General features: G+C 31.9%; 3 protein-coding genes and 2 pseudogenes across 9 annotated transcripts; 2 read left to right on the top strand and 3 right to left on the bottom strand.

Annotated features, from left to right (window-relative positions):
- Positions 1-656: 656 nt before the first annotated feature.
- On the bottom strand, positions 657-4,480 carry LOC117237125 (dynein intermediate chain 2, axonemal). 2 transcript variants are annotated; one of them, XM_033500775.1, is made up of 10 exons: positions 4,205-4,480; positions 3,978-4,139; positions 3,631-3,889; positions 3,310-3,563; positions 1,786-1,945; positions 1,570-1,723; positions 1,312-1,447; positions 1,110-1,256; positions 825-1,040; positions 657-730 (listed from the first exon to the last, which is right to left on the bottom strand). In XM_033500775.1, the coding sequence occupies exons 1-10, from the start codon at positions 4,391-4,393 to the stop codon at positions 689-691; spliced, it is 1,719 nt and encodes a 572-aa protein (XP_033356666.1). In that variant the 5' UTR covers positions 4,394-4,480; the 3' UTR covers positions 657-688. The 2 variants fall into 2 exon arrangements, with proteins under 2 accessions (XP_033356666.1, XP_033356665.1); XM_033500774.1 differs by having other exon boundaries at positions 1,531-1,723; positions 4,205-4,479.
- Positions 2,216-3,291, top strand: LOC117237132 (annotated as a pseudogene).
- Positions 4,481-4,711: 231 nt separating the features above from the next.
- LOC117237128 (protein disulfide-isomerase) lies at positions 4,712-11,478 on the bottom strand. 2 transcript variants are annotated; one of them, XM_033500785.1, is made up of 13 exons: positions 11,147-11,478; positions 9,919-10,250; positions 9,688-9,825; positions 9,377-9,607; positions 8,916-9,287; positions 8,703-8,831; positions 8,534-8,620; positions 7,067-7,273; positions 6,850-6,988; positions 6,437-6,765; positions 5,731-6,072; positions 5,053-5,344; positions 4,712-4,994 (listed from the first exon to the last, which is right to left on the bottom strand). In XM_033500785.1, exons 1-13 carry the CDS (start codon positions 11,292-11,294, stop codon positions 4,741-4,743), a joined length of 3,000 nt encoding a protein of 999 aa, XP_033356676.1. In that variant the 5' UTR covers positions 11,295-11,478; the 3' UTR covers positions 4,712-4,740. The 2 variants fall into 2 exon arrangements, with proteins under 2 accessions (XP_033356676.1, XP_033356675.1); XM_033500784.1 differs by lacking the exons at positions 4,712-4,994; positions 5,053-5,344; positions 5,731-6,072; ... (1 more) ...; positions 6,850-6,988; positions 7,067-7,273 and adding an exon at positions 7,514-8,455 and having other exon boundaries at positions 11,147-11,477.
- A 290-nt stretch (positions 11,479-11,768) lies between these two features.
- Positions 11,769-19,352, top strand: LOC117237130 (methyltransferase-like protein 22). Of its 5 annotated transcripts, none has more exons than XM_033500792.1 (6): positions 11,769-11,941; positions 17,902-18,056; positions 18,160-18,288; positions 18,367-18,552; positions 18,634-18,801; positions 18,872-19,352. In XM_033500792.1, exons 2-6 carry the CDS (start codon positions 17,984-17,986, stop codon positions 19,156-19,158), a joined length of 843 nt encoding a protein of 280 aa, XP_033356683.1. In that variant the 5' UTR covers positions 11,769-11,941; positions 17,902-17,983; the 3' UTR covers positions 19,159-19,352. The 5 variants fall into 5 exon arrangements, with proteins under 5 accessions (XP_033356683.1, XP_033356679.1, XP_033356682.1 ...); XM_033500791.1 differs by lacking the exon at positions 11,769-11,941 and adding an exon at positions 17,652-17,743; XM_033500790.1 differs by lacking the exon at positions 11,769-11,941 and adding an exon at positions 17,652-17,751.
- Positions 12,775-14,982, bottom strand: LOC117237124 (annotated as a pseudogene).
- Positions 19,353-19,604: the final 252 nt, after the last annotated feature.

The raw sequence follows: 19,604 nt of genomic DNA, 5'->3' as shown, positions 1-19,604 counted from the left end.
TATTATAACACTTATATGCACACTATAGATGAGATTTGAACGCATAAATCATTTAAAAATAAATAGTTAAAAAAATATTAATATATGGTTCTCCGTAACTAACACGCGGCAGGTAGCAAAATTGATCGGAAACTTCAGTTTATGCCGTTATGATACAGGTGTACAACAATCAATATAAATAAATTTAATTTTTGTTTTCAAATATTTATAATATAATATGAATATGGTACAAGCACTAGTATAATTATACAGGGTGGTTGGTAACTGATGGTACAAGCGGAAAGGGGGTGATTCTACGCAAAAGAAAGTTGAAAATATAGAATAAAAATTTTTCGTTTGAGGCTTTGTTTTCGAGAAAATCGACTTTGAATTTTCGCTCGGTGCGCGTGCGGTACGGTATAACGGATCTCACTGTAGATCGTTGTCTCGATGGAAAAATTAAAAAAAAAAAAATTTTTTTTTAATTTTTATTCTATATTTTCGACTTCCTTTTTCGCGTATAATTATTCATTGTAAAATCATTTTTTAAATGATTGTAATAAGATTATAATAAAACAGATTAAAAATATATGCATGTCCAAAGTAATAGTATAAACAAAATAAGCTTAAAATACAGAAATGTAAGAATTTATTGAATCTATATACATATAATAAAAATTTATTTATTATTTCATTCATTGCATATTTATTATGATATTTCATTATTTGTTCCCTCTTCTTTTAGTAATTCCTAATAAAGCATAATTAAATTACAAAATTAACTATTATTCTTGTATGTATTGAACTATATACATATATCTATTTTAAGAACATTTCAAACTCACTGCCTTTATAGCATTATCATAGTCTTCTTCACAATGTATTAGTACTGCATCATTAGTATTAGAATTAGAACATTTTAGATTTTTCTCATCATTTTTTGTGCTTCCTGTAGTGCATTCAGTTTCAGTATTGATATTTCGAAGGGATTTCATTTTTAATCTCTGTTCTCTATTTTTAGCTTCCTTTATCTTTTCTCTGCGTGTTTCTCTATCAAGAAGCTGTTAATTTCAATTATATGAATGTGATGAAAAAATATAATTAGACATTATAATATTAATAGAACTTACAGCTGTAAATAAAAGTTTATCATTTTTTTGATTAGCTATTAATGCTTCTGAAAATTCAAGTAAAAATGTTGTTCCTTTCTTATTAGCAATTGTTGCTAATCGTCCTTGTTCATGTGGTTTTATATATGTTAGCACTTCATCACAAACCTAGGATATGTTATATTAATTTTTAAATATGAATAATACATCAAAATGGACATACTTTCACACTAAGAACTGGAGAATCTTGTTGAATCAACAAATCCCATACATCCAGAGTTCCATCCATTTTTATTAAAAAAAATACAGAAAATCGTGTTATGCTCCATGCTCCACCCATTAGAAAATCTCTATGACCACTAAAATATAATTTGAATAAAACTTTAATAGTTTATGTCAATTTTAATATAAATGTAAATTAAATGATTTTAAATATATTCACGGTGTCCATGCAATGCAAGATTCTTTACAATCCTCAGACCATATTCTTGTCGTCCAGTCACCAACTGTTAAAAAATTTTTAACAAATGTTGGATTTCTTTCTAAACTTATTATAGGTCCATATTGTGCCTTGAATCTTGTTGCAATTTTCTCACTTGAAGTTTTCCCCTTGCGGTTTCCTGATATTACTATACCTGAGTACAAATAAATATATCAGGATATAAATAAAAGTACGTGAATTAAAATTCTTAGTTACCATTTTCAAGACCACACATAAAACGTGTACCCATAGATGGTTCAAATTGTAACGCTGAAATTCCAATTGCTCTATCAATATTTTGATCATCAGGTTTACATAAATCTATTACCAATGTTTCTGTAGGCATTTGTAATTTTCTGATATCCCACCACATTATCTGTAATTAATTCACATTTATATATTAATTTACATATTACATTTATGTACTTTTTTTATTTCATTTTGTATCCTGTTATACTTGAGCACGGAGAAGACTAAAATAGTAGTGTTTGAAAAGAGAAGGAACAATAGGAAACAAAGAAAATGGAGATGGGGTGAACAAGAACTAGAAGAAATGGACGAGATAAGATATTTAAGGTACATACTGCAGAAAAATGGAAGTGATGAGAAGCATATTCAAGACAGAAAAAAGAGAGCAATAATTGCGATGAAGAAGACATGGAGCGTAGGAGAAAGGATATTTAAAAGGGACTACAAGAGAAGAATGAGGATGTTTGGAGCACTGGTAGAGAGCACTGTTTGGAGCGGAGATGTGGGGATGGAACGTAGAAGAGAGATTAGACAGAATAAAAAGGAGACACGTGAGATGGATTCTAGGCTTAGACACAACAACACAGAATTACATTTTGAGAGAGGAGTGCAAGATATAGGAAATAAGAGAAAAGGCACTGAAAAGAGCAGTAAGGTATGAGGAGAAAGCCTTAGAATCGAAGAAGGAATTAGTAAAGGAGTGTATAAAGGAGAGAGAAAGGAATTGGGGAAAGGGCCAAGAAGGAAAAAGAGCAAGAAAAAGAAAGATGAGGTTAGAAGAGGCGAGAGAGGGAAGGACACAAGTGGAGGCAGGAGATGGACAAGAAAGGATGACAGCAAACCAAATTATAGAAGAAAGAAGGAAGAGAGAAACAGAGGAGAGGGAGAAAAGGATAAGGGAATCTAAGTACAATAGATATTACAGAAACATAGCAAAAGAAGGGCTACCAAAGTATCTAGAAGGAAAGATGAAATGGAAGGACAGAAGTATGGTAGCAAGATTTAGATGTGGTAATGAAACCAGGGCAAAACACTGGAAAGAGGAGGGAGAAAGAGGATGCAGATTATGCAAAAAAGGAGAGGACTTGAAACACATATTAGAGGAATGTGAGATAACAGGAGGAGCAAGGAACATGGTAGAAACACTAAATGAGACTGGAGAAGGACTGGCAGAACTGAAAGCGATAATAGAGAAGAGAAGAGTAGCAGAAGAGGGGGAGGAATGACAGGAAGGGAGCACAGCAAGGAAGCAAAAGCCAAAGAAGGAAAGAGCACTTAGTTATAAGCGTTAGTTATAAGTTAGTACATAGAGATAGATCAAGTAAGGTGCAATAAATAAGTATAAGCAGTTGTGTATAATTATATAAGAGCTAGTGTAAGAGATATATAAGTGATGTAAGAACATTATATAAGAGATGTAAACCGAAAGTCGTCCAAAGCCGAATGGTATGGACTAAGAATAAATAAATAAATAAATATATCCTGTTATACTTGTCCGTCTTTGGAAGCACTGAAAAATTCTGTGCTAGTTTTAGAATTTATCCATAACACCTCATTGCATAAATCTCTGTGGCTAAATTCCACTAAACTTGTTTCAATTGGTTCTGATCCTTTTCTAATATCCCAACAAGCCACTTGACCAGTCATTAAGCCACTAATCAGTATATTACTATCTTTAGGATTATATTCCAATGTTAAAATTGGACAAAATGGTTTTAAGATTACACAAGGTGTATTTGGATTTTCTATAAATTTGGACCATAAACCTGTTCAGTCTTCTTTATATATCCTGAAATTTTTTATTTAACTTACCTACATCCCAAATATATGACTGAGGATTGTCATTTATTGCGTTTTTAAAGTCAGTATTGCAGTAACTAGCTGCAAAACGATTTCCTTGATCCGGTGACCAAGAAAGATGTGTTATTTGTCTTTTTATTGGTAAAATATCACGATATACATTCACTGTACGTGAATATACTCGTTGTATTAAAGAAACTGGTTCCATATAACTGAAGTATTGTTCATAAATATTGCAAACATTATTCTGTAAAATACACTGTTCCATTGGCTAAAAATAATTGGAATGCGTAGTCATGGATTCATTTATAGTAAAATAGTTAAACAAATAAGTTGAAAATATAAACAAATATTATTACAGGCAACAATTGAAGCATTGTATGAATATACAGTTCATCTTTCTCTATTTTGCGTTTATATCTCACTGCCTGTTCTATATCTTTCGCATTTAAATCTTTTGGCCAACCACCTTCAGAATGATATATACCACTATCTCGGAATGTTGCAGTATTTGTATTTACCTACATATATTGTTAACAATAACAATAATATATATACATAAATAATTTTCAACATCAATTTATACCTCATGAACAGAATATATCTTGCTACATTGAGTTCCTTGAGTTACAGGATCTATTTGAATATAGTGAGTCATAGATTCTGCATGTGGTTTAATATCAGCTTCTACTTTATCATAATTTGTGAAGTTACATTGTTTTCCAAATTGTAACCTCTTTTTTGTATAAGTGTATTGCATATTGATGTTTTTCATGTTTTAAATTCTCATTTTTAATCTAATCAATAATCTATTTAATAAACTAAATAACTCATACAAGCATTTTATTTAAACTTTTAAATATACTCTTAAACATGATCTCAAAAAAGTTAATATAAAAGAATGAATTATTAAACAATTAAAATAACACTTATTATTATCACTTATAAATTAATCATTTAGATTTACTTTATTGATATTAAAAAATGTCAGTATATTACATTGAAATCGTACACTGCATGTATAAATAATACCAATATATTTCTGTTTTCTAGTTGCTATAGTAACATAAATGATAAATGCATCAATGCTCAATTTCTGAATAATAAGAAATTTTAAGATCTTTATTTATCAGTTCTTACTAAAATAGGAATTTTTGGATTTAAACCTTGGTAAAGAATAAAAATCATTTTATACATTTTTACATATTCTAATTGTGTACAATCAAGAACGATGTTCATGTTAGGAAGCACATCTTCTGCAATAATCTTCATTAAATCATCATAGTATTGTATATGTTGTACTTGTTGCATTACATCAAAGAAGAGTAATAACTGATCTTTATTTGTGTAACGCATACAACATATTTTGGACATCCCTAGAAAACAAACTAAGATAAAATATCATATTAATTATGAAAAATAATACAATTGTACCTTCAAGATTTTGATTATAAAAAAGATTCCAAAGTCCATTTGACATGCATTCTGTTATATTAGAAATAGTATGTAGTGTTTTGCATATATCATTTCTAAAAATTTGTTTATTTTTAAATTCGTTCATTTCATAAATTTTCCATGCAGATCTTAATTTTGTATACAGTGATCTAATATCTTCTACATCAATCCCTATGTTTTTAGAGGAAAGAGTTTGAAATAAAGAAATAAATTTAAGAAGTGCAGTTACTATATAACTCTTGTGTGCTAATTGGTTTTGTGCAATTTCATCCTGTAATATACATTTACATATTTATATATGGAGTATACAGGGTGGTTGGTAACTGTTGGTACAAGCGGAAAAGGGGTGATTCTACGCGAAAAAAAGTCGAAAATATAGAATAACAATTTTTTTTTAATTTTTTTTTATTTTTAATTTTTCCATCGAGACAACGATCTACAGTGAGATTCATTATAACGTACCGCACGCGTACCGAGCGAAAATTTAAAGTCGATTTTCTCGAAAACAAAGCCTCAAACGAAAAATTTTTATTCTATATTTTCGACTTCTTTTTTCGCGTAGAATCACCCTCTTTCCGCTTGTACCACCAGTTACCAACCACTCTGTATATATATAGATATATATAGTTTACTTTTATAAATTCTATATTTACTTACCATTTTATTAAATTCTAGCAGAAATGTATGTAACACTTTTTGTTGTTTTTCATTGAATGATCTTTCTGTACATTCAGTATTCAAATATGTATGATAAACTCTCAGTGACTTAATTATTTCTTCGGGGATATCAATTGTATTTAAACTATCTACAATAGTCCTAAGTGTTAAATTTTGTCCACAAGTACGTTGTGAAATTGTATCTTCGTGTAATGGACACTTCATTCTATATTCATTAGGAAGTGTACAATTATCAGATTTAATTGACATTTTCCGTATTAGACATATCAGTTCACTAGTTGATGCTGCAGAATTTCTTTGACCAAATTTGATACATTTTGACTGTATAAAAACAAAAATATATTAAATAGCGACTAATTAAGTATGCAATAATTAAATTTGGAGACACTCATATAATAAAAAAGTTGATATTGTTTTATATTTTACTGTATGTAAAATATCTTAAACCATAATGAAACTAAAAAATGTCAAAATTTTAGAACATTGTTTATTTATGATATTTTATATTCAAGTATTTACTAAATATATACAACCTTTATGTAAATAAAAGTATTTTGTGTAAATAGAATATATGATAAACTTCATGATAAAAATTACTATATTTTAAATTTTATTAAAGTAGACGAATATAATTAATGCATAATATATAGAAAATAATGCATATACATGTATCACAAAAAATTACCTCTGTTATGGAAGTATTAGATTTAACATCATTTTTCATTTTGCGATTAATGTCTTTAACAACCGTTATATTTTTAATATTCTTTTTATTTATTGCAAGGAAATTCTTGCTTTCTGACGATTTCATTGAGTGCAATATTGTTTGTTTATTAGCATTCTTGGTTTCTTTAGATGTCATATGTACATCTCTTTGTGTTACTTCATTTTGTACTCCCTTATCAATACTTGCTTTTTCAACATTTAATTTTATACCAGAAAGGCCTTGTCTCGAATATTTATCTTTATTGCTTATATTTAAACTTTTTACCTTTTTTTGTTTTTTATTTCCTACTATTGATAACAAACGTAATAATTAAGTAAGATAAAGAATATATTGCTTTTTAAATAACTTTAATAATTTCTTTAAATATTTACCAGTTTCTTGGAAACATTCATAAGCATAATATTTTGTTTTTCTTCCCGTGATATTAGAAGATAATTTTTCCCGCAATTGTTGTGTCTGTATCAATGTTCTACTAATATCTGCAGCAATTTCTTGAACTTCATCTTTGGACTTTTAAATAGAAAAAAAAAATTAACATAATTTTGATATAAAAAATTATATAAAACAACTATATTATAACGGCCTTACTTCGACACAAGTACAAATATCTTTATTAACTTCTTGTTGAGAATGTATTTCCGTGTACCATGGTTTTAAACAATACATTGCTTCATCACAATTTGATTTTAATACATTCTTTACTTCTTCTGTAAGTACCAAGGTTTGATGTAAAAATTTAGTCAGTTTCGAAAAATTAAACGAGTCTTCCATTGTTATTTTCAAATCTTGCTGTTTCTAACAAACAAAGATAAAAATCGGTGAATAAAAATTCAATTAACATATCAGTTACATAAGATAGATTACAGATTAAGAATAGTATAGAAGAGAATAAAAAAGTGATATATCACTCAAAGTGTTAACTGGTTTTCTTATGTACTAAAATACTGTGTAGATACAATATATTTATGATATATTTTACAATTCTTTCTAATACATGTGTTACCTTCTTTAACATATTATTAAGTAAAACAGATATTGTGATTTAATGGATTTATTTGTGGAAATGAGATGAAGGTAAATATATATATATAATTCATTTTATAAAATTTTTACTTAACTAAACTCAGAAAAACATTAAAATCGTTTCTACCTTAAATGTTCATAAAACCGTTATAGTTTTATAAATACTGTGAATGGAAATGTATTTATTAACGATAAATTTTGATAATATGATCATTTAAAATAGCTACCCTACTGTATTAAAGATATTTTTTAATATGCGTTTAATGTACGAACGCGTATGTGTGTTTACTTAATAAAAAACAAAGTTTTCTTATAAAAATAAAACACGATTTACGATTTTGCGGAAATCTTAGCTTAATGATTTTTCATATGTCATGTCCTTCATACATCAACATCACAAGATAAAGGTATTGTATCTAAATATTATAATTCTCAGAGGGCAAAGTTACAAAAAAATATAAGAACGATACCAATGACGTATTTGCCCTAATTGTGAAGAATGTTTTGACGTACAGTTCATTTTCATATCAGACATTCAGACAAAATATATTTTAAACCTAAAACGTACAAAATAAATTGCTTTATCTATATGTGCAATTTATCACATTAGAAACTCAGTCAGATACAGTATATATTGTAATTGAAATATGCCAATCATATATTTATGTTTATATACATACATATATATGTAAATGTATATGCATATATATAAAGATATGGAAAATTGTAAATAAATTTTTAGCAATTAATTATATAATTTGAAAGAACTTGACTCATAAATTTAAGTAGAAATGAATGATTAAGAAGTCTTCTATAAATTAATATCTTTCAAGCAGAATTACAAAGTTTATAAACAGTAGTTATGAGAAATTATTAAATTTGCTCTTTTATAATGATATATATCTATAATTCATCTTTTCTTGGCACATCATCATCTTCATCTTCTTCTTGAGCCTGTAAAAATGACGTAAAATCAATTATAATCTTATATTATTACAATACAATTAAAATGAATTAAAAGTTTTTACGAACTTCTTCTGGGGCTTGACCATAAGTACCATCAGAATCAATGAACTTAGAAAGTCCTTGAAGTGTTCTTTCACCTTTGTATGATACAGCCTAAAATTTATTCAATTTAGGATGCTTATATATGTTAAGATTGTTATAAACATTAAAATATTAATAAATCTGAAATCGTTACTTCATTTGTTTCTTTTTTGTAGAGAGTAATCGTAGGATAATTAACAATTCTTATATCTTCTAATTCATTTTCAGTAGCATCCATTTTTGCTATAACTAAATCTTCACTGTCTTTATATTTTTCTGCAAGCTAGAAATGTATCACATTATATTTAAATATTTGTTAAAACATTTTATAAGTTGCAAAAGTGAAAAATATGTAAATGAAACATACTGCTTCATATATAGGAGCTAATTGTTGGCAGTGTCCACACCATGGAGCATAAAATTCAACTAAAACGTTCTTCGTTTTATCAAAAGCAACTTCATGGAAGTTAGTACCAACAAGAACTTTTACAGGTTTCTTATTCCAGTCTTCAGGTAAATCTTGTGTAAGCAAATGTTTTTTCAATTTGCCTTCAACAAATGCAGTTACAAATTCCAAAACATTTTCACTAGATAATTCTGGGTTTTCTGGCTTGTACTTAGCCATATTCTGTTCAAGTTGTATAATACGCATAGCAGGTACTTCATTTTTCTTCATACCAAAGAATTCTAAAATGCGTTCATGATCAGCTTTATCAGCATTAATTGTTACAAACAAAACCTGTACAATATCATAAAATATTATTATTATGATGATACTATTTATTATATACATTACTTTATATCTACATTATTTATATTTGTACATACCTCTTTACGGAATTTCTTTGCTGGTTCTTTAATCTTTTCTACATATTCTTCAAAATGACCAGCTTCTTCACTAAGGAAGACAAGCAGATGGCTTTTAATATCACCACTAAATATCTTTTGTGCAGTATCTTGATTAAAATCAACAACTAAAGGCAATGCATGTATAGAGATAAAGTTTTGTAATTTTTTAACATCAAGTTCGTCATTAAATTCACTCCTGCCTTCATCGAACTAAAACAAATATTAAATGACATATATGATATTATTAACATATCTATAAAGAAAAATAGAATAAATTAAAATTAATGTACCTTCTTAAACAAAACAACTTTACCATCTTCTACTCCATATTCACTGAAAACTTCTTCATTACTACTTATACCAAATACATGATCATCAACAGCATTAGCAACTTCTAAAAATACTTTTGCACCATCTGATTCTGCATCCTAATTAACGTAATTAAATACATATATACATTTTGCGTTTTATAATACAATTAACAAAGATTTCAAACAAATATATTGTTATTTTAATAATACCTTAAAGAACCCAACAATGGCAACATTTCGTGCCTCGATAAATGATTTAGCTTCTTCAACTGTTGGCAAATCTTTAGCAGCTGGACCAGTCTTTTTTATTACCCAGTTAATAATATCATCTGCTTGACGACCACCACTGTAATCAATAGCTGAACCTTTACGATAAAATTTAAGGGTAGGATATGCACGAACTCCATGCTTCTCAGCTAATTCTGTTTCAACAGTTGCATCAACTTTAGCTAATTTTACAGAGAAACCACCCTCCTCTAACTTTTTGGCTGCTTTAGCATATTCAGGTGCTAAAGCTTTACAATGTCCACACCATGGTGCATCTAAATATTAAAAATCATAAAAAAATTATTGATGTAACTATAATATGTTTCTGTGACATAATTATGCAATTAATTATTATGTTAAAAAGTCATCACTATATTATAAAATTATAATTTAAAAATTGAGCAAGTATAGTAATAACAGAGTATAGATCACAATTTAAAGCACATACAAAAGATTTATCCATATATTAAATTTAATTATTCAAAATATTAAATAAACTTTTATATATTTTATCGTAACTTGTACATCTTTTACTTATATATTTATTTAACCGAACTAAATATCGATGGCTTATTGCACATATACTGTATTGTATTTATCTTTATCAATGCTATTATCAAATTGGTTGCAAATTGTGGATTGATCTCTTTTAGGAACATAAAATGACAAAAGTGAGTACTAAATGGTTAAGAACTATTTGTTACATATAAAATTCAAATTCCACAGAAAGTGGATATGCAATATTTGTGCAGTAAGCCATCAATATGGAGTATACATATATTTTTTAATAGGATTATGAATATAATTCTAAATGAATCGCACGATATTCGTGACATAAAATAAATAATTTCATATATTTTATATATACAAATTTTATATATAATTTTTATATATAAATTTTATATATAAAAGTTTTTCATTCATATCATATATTCATTTCATTCGACAAACATTCCATCATATATTATGAAATAAAAATGAAATAATGTCAACAAGTGTGCTCGATCTTAAAAACCGGCTGCTAAATGGTGACGTGTAAGAACCAAGCATCTGGATCAGCTTCAATTATGTTTCAAATGCATAAAAATATCAAATAAAATAAATATTGCAATTTTTCATTAAATATAATTAAGAAACCTGTTTAAAAAGAAAATGTAAAACTACTACTCACAAAATTCAACAAGCACGTAATCATTTTGTCCGATAGCTTCTGCGATATTATCTTTTGTAAGTACCAAAACCGAGTCTTCAGTTTCAATTTTCGCAAAAGTAAAAGTAAGGTAACAAGTCACTGTAAATATTAACGCAAAGAACTTCATCTTTAAATGGAGACAATGTTATTTTCTGATAAGTTATGCCACGACAGGTATAAATACAGCAAATACGGTGATTCTACCGTTACAATATTAAGATTATAGTCACCAACACCATTCGTTGAAGAATACGGACAAAGTGATCAAATACAGTGATGCAGAGAACTATACAGTTGGTAGATCGTGGTTAATGCGTGGCATCAGCATCACATTCATCGTGGGAGTTGCTGATTGGTCGACGCAAAAGTTCAAGAATCCGGTAGGATGTTAATATTAAGAATACTATACAAGGGTTAGGATATCAATTTATTTTTTAATCATACTATTTTATCACTTCACAGAGAAGATAAATATATTTTGCGTTCTATTTTAATATAAATTCAAATTTACGATTATTTTTTTGCTTTTTCAATATATTATATATATAATTATTATAATATCATACTATTAAGTATGAAGGAAACAAAGAGTACTTATTTGTTTCTGTTACTCCGAATTCCAAATACCGCTCTATTTCTAGTAATAATGTCATGGCTTACAAAACTAATAACAGCTTCTAATGATGTATATTTACATAAAAAATATGTAACCACTAGTTAATAAAAAAGTATTTTAATATTTAATATGTATTTTTATTATAATAATCTGCCAAGGTAATATATATGTGAAATATCTTCTTTACTCTTGCTAAAAAATTTTTTAAAAATTTCATTTTACTTTACATTTTTGTCATTGGTATGCATTTATCCAATTTCAAAAGGTTGAAATATCAATCCCTTTGTAAAATATTTAAATTCAAATATATATAACAATTAAAATTTAAATCTCTATTTATTGTATATATATGTAAAAAGCAAATATTTTACTATATTTATTTTCAATAAAATATTTAAATAAAGAAAAATTATTCATAATATTTTTTATGTAATGTAATAAGTTTTGTACATTGTAACAAATAAAATATTTTTCCTCCTATAAATAAATTATAACGTTGAATTTCACAATCTATTTTTAATTTTTCAATTTCAAAAAGCATAATAATAAAAAATATCTGAATTGTTCATATTAAATAAAAGTTTCAAAATACGTTTAGTAATTTATTATATTTTTATTACAAAAATCATATTGTAGTATCGTGGAAATTATTAGTATCGTGGAGTTATTTGGCAACTCTCGTCACAACGAATTTAACACTCTCTCTCTCTCTCTCTCACTAGCAACTCTCGATCAACTCTCTCAACTCTACTCTTCGATGTCTCGATCAACTCTGACTCTCGCAACACACACACTTTTCGACTTGCATACTCTGACCTCTCGGTCATCCCCCCTTAAAACACGAAACCGTCCTTCTGCTCTAACGTCGTTTATTGTTTTTCTCACATCACTGTAAGAACTAGGTGACTTTAGTCACATAGGCGCTCTTAAATGTAAACGAACCACAGAAAGACGACGTACACGGTTTTTTCTCATTTTAACCGACCTCTAATTCAAATTATTTTACGATATTACATTCGGCCTTTCCTGACAATCACATCTGCCCTCAGATGTGCTCATCATCGCTGCTCGCACTTACATCACTATCGTTAACATTCCACCACTTCATGTGATCGGCTGCTGTGATCGTGCTGCTCTCGCTGCACTACGTATCGGTCATTTCGCAGGACCTTTACTTTTAGTTAAGGAACTTCGGATGCAGCTTTAGTCGGGGACCGCCCTGCGTCCTCTCGATCGCCACTAGATCTCCCGTCCTGTGTGCTGTCGCCTTCTTGCGTCTCTTGTTATACGTCCACTTGTCTCGGGCTTGGATCTCTTCGATCCGTCTCTTTGCGTCTGTACGCAACTGATCTCGTTCCTCTTGGAACACCGTGGCCTGTTCGTCCTCGATGCTACTGCTCCTCTTTCGCTCTTCCTCTATCTTCCTCTCCAATTATTTGTTTATCCATTTCACTCTTGTCAGGGGCTTTGATCGTCGTGGCAGCATCGTGACATTTTCGTAGGCTCGGTTCGTACATGGAAGACGTTAACAACTTACCATCTACCGAGACTATGATCTCTTCTTTTTCGAAGGTCTTCACGTTCATCGTGTCCTCGACAATCCCATCGTCGTCCTCGTCATCCACATCCTCTGTATATCGAATCTTCGTATCGATATTATTGGAGGGATTCCGCACGTGCGACTTCCCTTGTCTTTTCGTTCGCCTTGCATTGACTCTCTTCGAGTCTATCCGAAAACTTGAAACAACCCTCACACCCGCAACGCTATCCTTCTCAGTAAATTCGCAAATATCATCAACAACATCTTGTTGCTGTTGTTTAGCCAGATTCTTCCTCCTCGTGATGTTCGCTAAGTCCTCCTGCTGGCCGCAAGAATCCGACGAGGACACCATCTCGTGGTCCACTTTACCAATCACCACGTGTCTTGCCACTATTCTCCGTTCCTCCGACACTTGCTGCACAGCTGCCCGATACTTCTTCAAAACTTCTGCCAACTCTTCTTTATTTTCTTCCAATTGCGACAGTAGCTCAGTTCGTTCGCGACTAGCTACATTAACACGATCTTCTGCTTCGGAACGTTGCCGCAGTGCTTCCTGCAACGAAGCCTGCGTCTCATTCAGTTCTTGCTCCAGTGCCTGTTTCGCTTTAACTGCAACTGCTCTAACGCATTCTGCATCTTCTAACTGGTTCTTCAGCTGTCGTAAAGCTGCTTTACCCGTCGAGTCACCTTTCGATCTCTTCAGCATCGTTTGAGCGTCTCTTAGCAATGCTTTGGTTCTCTTCAAATCTCTTTTTAGCCTATGCATGGTATCAGTTTCTGCCGCACGTTCAGCACGATCCTGTTCTTCGATAGCTACCAAACGACATTCCAATTCATGCTTCTCTCGAAGCAATATCGTCCTCTCTTCGCGCTCGTTCTCCAACTGCGACTCTAGAACTTTCACCTTTTTCAGAGCGTTACCACGTACGTCTTCTAACTCCTCGTCCCTCTGTTGCATCTCTTTGCGTATTTCCTTGCGTTGTTGCTCGATGTTCATCTTGAGCCTTAATTTCGCCTACTCGAGCAACTGCACCTGGCCAGCTAAGTCGTCCAACTCTTCTTCCTGATCCTTTACTCTTTTCTCCAGCTCATGCTTCGCTTTCTTCAGTTGTGCTGCGTCCTCCTCCGTTTTGCCACCAAATGTTAATTCCTCAAGCTCTTGGTCCAATGTCCGCAATCTTTCTTCCTTCAATTCGATTTCCAATCTTGCGTCACTAAGGTTCTGTTCTATGGTAAACTTCTCCGCGATCGCGATTTCTTTTTCTCTAGCTAATCTTTTACGTTGCGCTTTCTCGTGTCATAGATCATTCATTAAATTCTGAGTTTCTGAATCGAATTTGCGCTGTTTCTTTTCCAGAAGATTATTCCTAGCTGTCTGTTCTTCCAACAGTAATCTCAAGTCGTGCATCTCGCTATTCGGTTTTTGCAAGCGTCGTTTCCATTGTTCAACAACCTGACGTTGTTCCTCGACCTCTTCGTAAGCATCAGCTAACTTCTTCTCCAATTGCTTCTTAAGTCCAACCAGTTGCTCAAGATCATCCTCATGTTGCTGGGCACTTACTATATTCCCAAATTCATTCTTCAGCGCCTTTTTTAGGCCTTCCACATAGGTACGGGCATCCATTACTGGGTATTTATATCATTCACACCATAGTTGCACTCCTTTGGCGAATTTTGAACAATTGGGGAAAGAAACGCTTAGCGTTATGTCGTGGAAGAAATTCTCCGATAGGACCAGATCTTTTACCCCCATAGTTACTAGATGTCTTAGGCTCCAGGGACTCTCCTTTATTAAATCTATCCCCTTTTCTACGTCAGCCCCGGCTAAGCAGGTTTTCTTATATACTGCCTGACACGCCATAAAAACGTCCATATTAGTACTAGCTGACACAAGTAGGCAACCCAATGACCTACTTATACAGTATTCCCATTCGTCGACGAGGTGCTGCGGAAATAACATCGCAGCAATTAACTCCTCAACATTCTTATACGGTGTTCCGTAATAGTTGAAATATCCCAGGAAGTGCACATTCGTGGGGTTGGAAGTCCAACATGTTTTCTTCGAATTAATCACCATACTAAAGACGTGCTGTACGACCTCCGCGTACTTGTCTAGGTCCATTAACACTGATCCGCGGAAGCATGCTATACCATCATCTCCAAAAAACACGTCCATAACTGGGTACTCCCCCATGACGACCTCTGAGGTATACCACGTCACCACCATGTTAACGAGACATCTAATAATATTGGTAAACATTGATCCGGACAGAATTCCATGATCCTTCTTAAAGCGTCTACCATCAGAGTTTTGGACCGGAGTATTTATAAAATAGTTTATGCACTTCCTAAAGCATATCCGGTCTCTATCGGTTAAATTGAACTTCTCCATTACCACACTGAAAACGTCACGTATTAACCACGCAGGTACCTTTGCATCAAAAGACTTATAGTCGATCATCAATATTTTAGTCTGCCCATACCTGCAGTTTAACTGATCTAGCTGGCTATTAAGCCACATCATTCCACCCTTCATCATCTCACATCCATACGCGGTATTCCTGCAACATTTCTGTTCAATGAACTGTTTGGTTAATGGGGCGGCGAATCTAGCTTCTTGTAGTATGATACTTAAAGGAATGGCCCGAACGGGTCTCACCTTATTTTCACCAGGCTTTCCAATGTGACTTCTAGCAAATGCAACACTATCAATTAAGAGAAAGTACAAATTCCCCATCATCGACTCGCCTCCATACGTCAGAAAGGTAACCCACAACTCACGTTCTATAACATCCCCCTTTTTCCAGCCTGGTCGTGTTCTAATATACGGTAGACCGGGTGATGTGCGCTGAGGCACAGCGCTGGCCGCTTCAGACATCGAAAGAGAATCTTTTTTTTTTTATATTTACGTGGAGGAAATCCGCACGGACGCCAGACCGCTTCTGGGGAAAGCGGCGTGGTAGTGTCGGACTCTCCAAACCTCCAACGATGACCGTCCCGGCTGCGATCGAGAGGCCCAAGAACCGGTGTGAGCGTCGCAACAGGGCCTCGCCCGCGTACCTAATACCACCACTGATGGAGCGGGTGTGTGACCATTGTCACACCGCATCTCGCCGCTGGAGCCGCCGCCGTGCCAGGCAGCCCGGTTCCCCTACCGGACTGCTTGGCGGCCCAAGCCCGAACCCCAACCGGGGGGCGCGGCGGGCCCAGCGCGCTTCGCCAACGCCACACGGAGTTCCCAGGCGATCACCCATCCAAGTACTATCCGTGCCCGGCGCTGATCTGACGGGAATGAGTGCACTCAGCGTGGCCAGGGCGTTGGCATTGAAAGAGGATCTATCTTGTCGTCAACTCTTAATACAGCCCAACGCTTTGTGGTAGATTGGAGTGGAAAGTTTCCGGACGGTCTTGTCAGCGAAATTTCCTACATTGCGCCATATATAATTGGGCGTGATTAATGACCTACGCTTTGATTTAAGCACTTGGTCGGCTAGTATACCACACCCCCCCTCTACCATGGCCTTATAGACCTTAAACGACAATCGGGGCGGCTCATATTTGGAATCCAGGTCCCCGCGGTAACGTGATCCCGTTCTCGGTTTTCCAGAAAGCATCAACGTCACCCACATGCGGGTATCTAAACCTTGTAATGTAGGCCCTCGAGCCTTCAACTCTGTATCAACGGACACTGCCATCTGGCGAAACCTATGAATTATCTGCAAAAACGACGACGGTAGCGCTGTGGTTAGCGTAGTTGGTTGCTAACCTTCCAGATCCAGGTTCGAATCCCGGACGAGCCCCCACTTGTATCGTGGAAATTATTAGTATCGTGGAGTTATTTGGCAACTCTCGTCACAACGAATTTAACACTCTCTCTCTCTCTCTCTCTCTCTCTCTCTCTCACTAGCAACTCTAACAACTCTACAACACTGACAATTCGATCAATTCTCTCAACTCTACTCTTCGACGTCTCGATCAACTCTCTCAACTCTACTCTTCGATGTCTCGATCAACTCTGACTCTCGCAACACACACACTTTTCGACTTGCATACTCTGACCTCTCGGTCATCCCCCCTTAAAACACGAAACCGTCCTTCTGCTCTAACGTTGTTTATTGTTTTTCTCACATCATTGTAAGAACTAGGTGACTTTAGTCACATAGGCGCTCTTGAATGTACACGAACCACAGAAAGACGACATATACAGTTTTTTCTAATTTCAACCGACCTCTAATTCAAATTACTTTACGATATTACAATATACAACGGTAAAATATTTCAGAAATTATATTTATATGCAATAACACACATAAGCGCAAATATAATATAACTGTCTAAAACAATAAGTCACAGTTTAACTATGTCTTCATTGTGAAATATTGTATTATGTAAACTTCATCATAAAAGTATAACATTTCAGGTAAACAGGTATACTGAAAAGTAATTATATTTAGCAATATTTAATTATTTTTTAGATAGAAATGTGTATCAATTATACGTAAATCATGCTTTATTATTTTTTATTAACAAGTATAATGTTCAGAGATCATTTATATTGACATTATTTCTTTGACTTAGAAATATTAGAGATACATATGCTGTGATCTAAAACAGACAATTAAAATCATTTTTACATATTAGTGGATTTTTATTAACAAAGATGACATTGTATACAGTAACATCAGAAATATTTACAGAAAATAAAAATTCTTATATAAAATGTAAAAATGACAGTAAGTTTATTACTTTCTTAACTTCTGTAATGTCATATTTAATACGTAGTATTAATTTTTATATGACCGTAACAAGATATATAATCATAAGATATGTTTATAGATGTAATATCCAGCTTTATTTTTAAGTATCCATCCTATATGATTAAACCAGAATGTCTTAATGACTTAACTCGTGATAATGATGATGATATAAATATAGATAGGCAACAAGAAGGAAAATTATTAATAGGTATAAATTTATATATAGAATTAACCAGATATCAGAAAACATTATTTAATGTAATAAATTATATATTAATATTTTTAGAACACCATATATCTACAGAATTACAATATGTTGGATTGCAAGTATGGCGAGGTGCATTATTACTAGCTGATTATATTTTATCCAATCCTGATTTATTCAGGGATAAGGTAGTTCTAGAGTTAGGTGCTGGAGTTGGCTTAACTAGCATAGTAGCTAGTTTCCTAGCAAAAGAAGTAATTTGTACAGGTAATAAAGTTTGTAATATAATACTATTACACTAAATATAGTTCACATATATTTAATGTAAATGTATTTCTTACATTTTAGACATTGATGTAAAAGGGATATTGAAATTAATACATAGAAATTTTATGAGAAATAAAGCTTATATTAAGTCTAAAGTTGACATTAAAGGATTAGATTTCTTGAATTTAAAATGGCCTACATTTTACAAAAAAAGAATAGATGAACCAGCTATTATTCTAGCTGCTGATGGTAAGTTATAAATTTATATTTTTACAATAAAAATAACATAGATATGATTAATGATTTTTTATGTTTACAGTAATTTATGATGAAACCGTAACAAAAGGATTTGTCCAAACATTAACAGAACTTTTAAATTCAAATGTACAGAAAGTTGTTTATATTACTTTGGAGAAAAGATATGTTTTTACTACAGCCAATATGGAAACTACTGCTCCAATGTATGAAGAATTCTTAGATCTTGTTAAAGTAAAGCAATTTAATTGGCATGTTGAATATATTAAAATAGATTTTCCACAATATTTCAAATATAATAGATTAGAACAGATGGTTCTCATAAAAATAAAAAACAAGTTAAGTAAATAATATAATTGAACATATAACATATAGTATAGTAACAAATCCATGAACATGAGAGAAATATCAAACAGTATTAAGTAATATAATGTGTTCATAGATATTATAATTGTACATTAAATTTAAATAAATTTAGAGAAAATATTTATATATGGATATCAGAGAAGTTTTGAAAACTTTTAATACAACTTATTATAACGTTATGAATGAAAGTAAGACCTTTTTATCCTTGTTTTCATTTTAATTGCGACAAAAATATATATACTTGTATATATATCATAATTAGTCATTTCATTAAAAAATGTATTATTCTTAAATATCTTTAGTGGCTGTCTATGTATGCATGTATTTCGGTATATATGTACATATTTCACATTCTAAAATTAGAAAGAAAGATTACTCCGTAGGAGTACTATAATTACTACTGAAATATATTTTATAATATGTTATTATCT

This window comes from Bombus vosnesenskii, unplaced genomic scaffold (genome assembly GCF_011952255.1).
Source record: "Bombus vosnesenskii isolate JDL3184/JDL3185 unplaced genomic scaffold, Bvos_JDL3184-5_v1.1 scf7180000013358, whole genome shotgun sequence".
Taxonomy (NCBI): Eukaryota; Metazoa; Arthropoda; class Insecta; order Hymenoptera; family Apidae; genus Bombus; species Bombus vosnesenskii.
The sequence above is the reverse complement of the archived record's forward strand: the minus strand, read 5'-3'. Positions and strand labels throughout refer to the sequence as shown.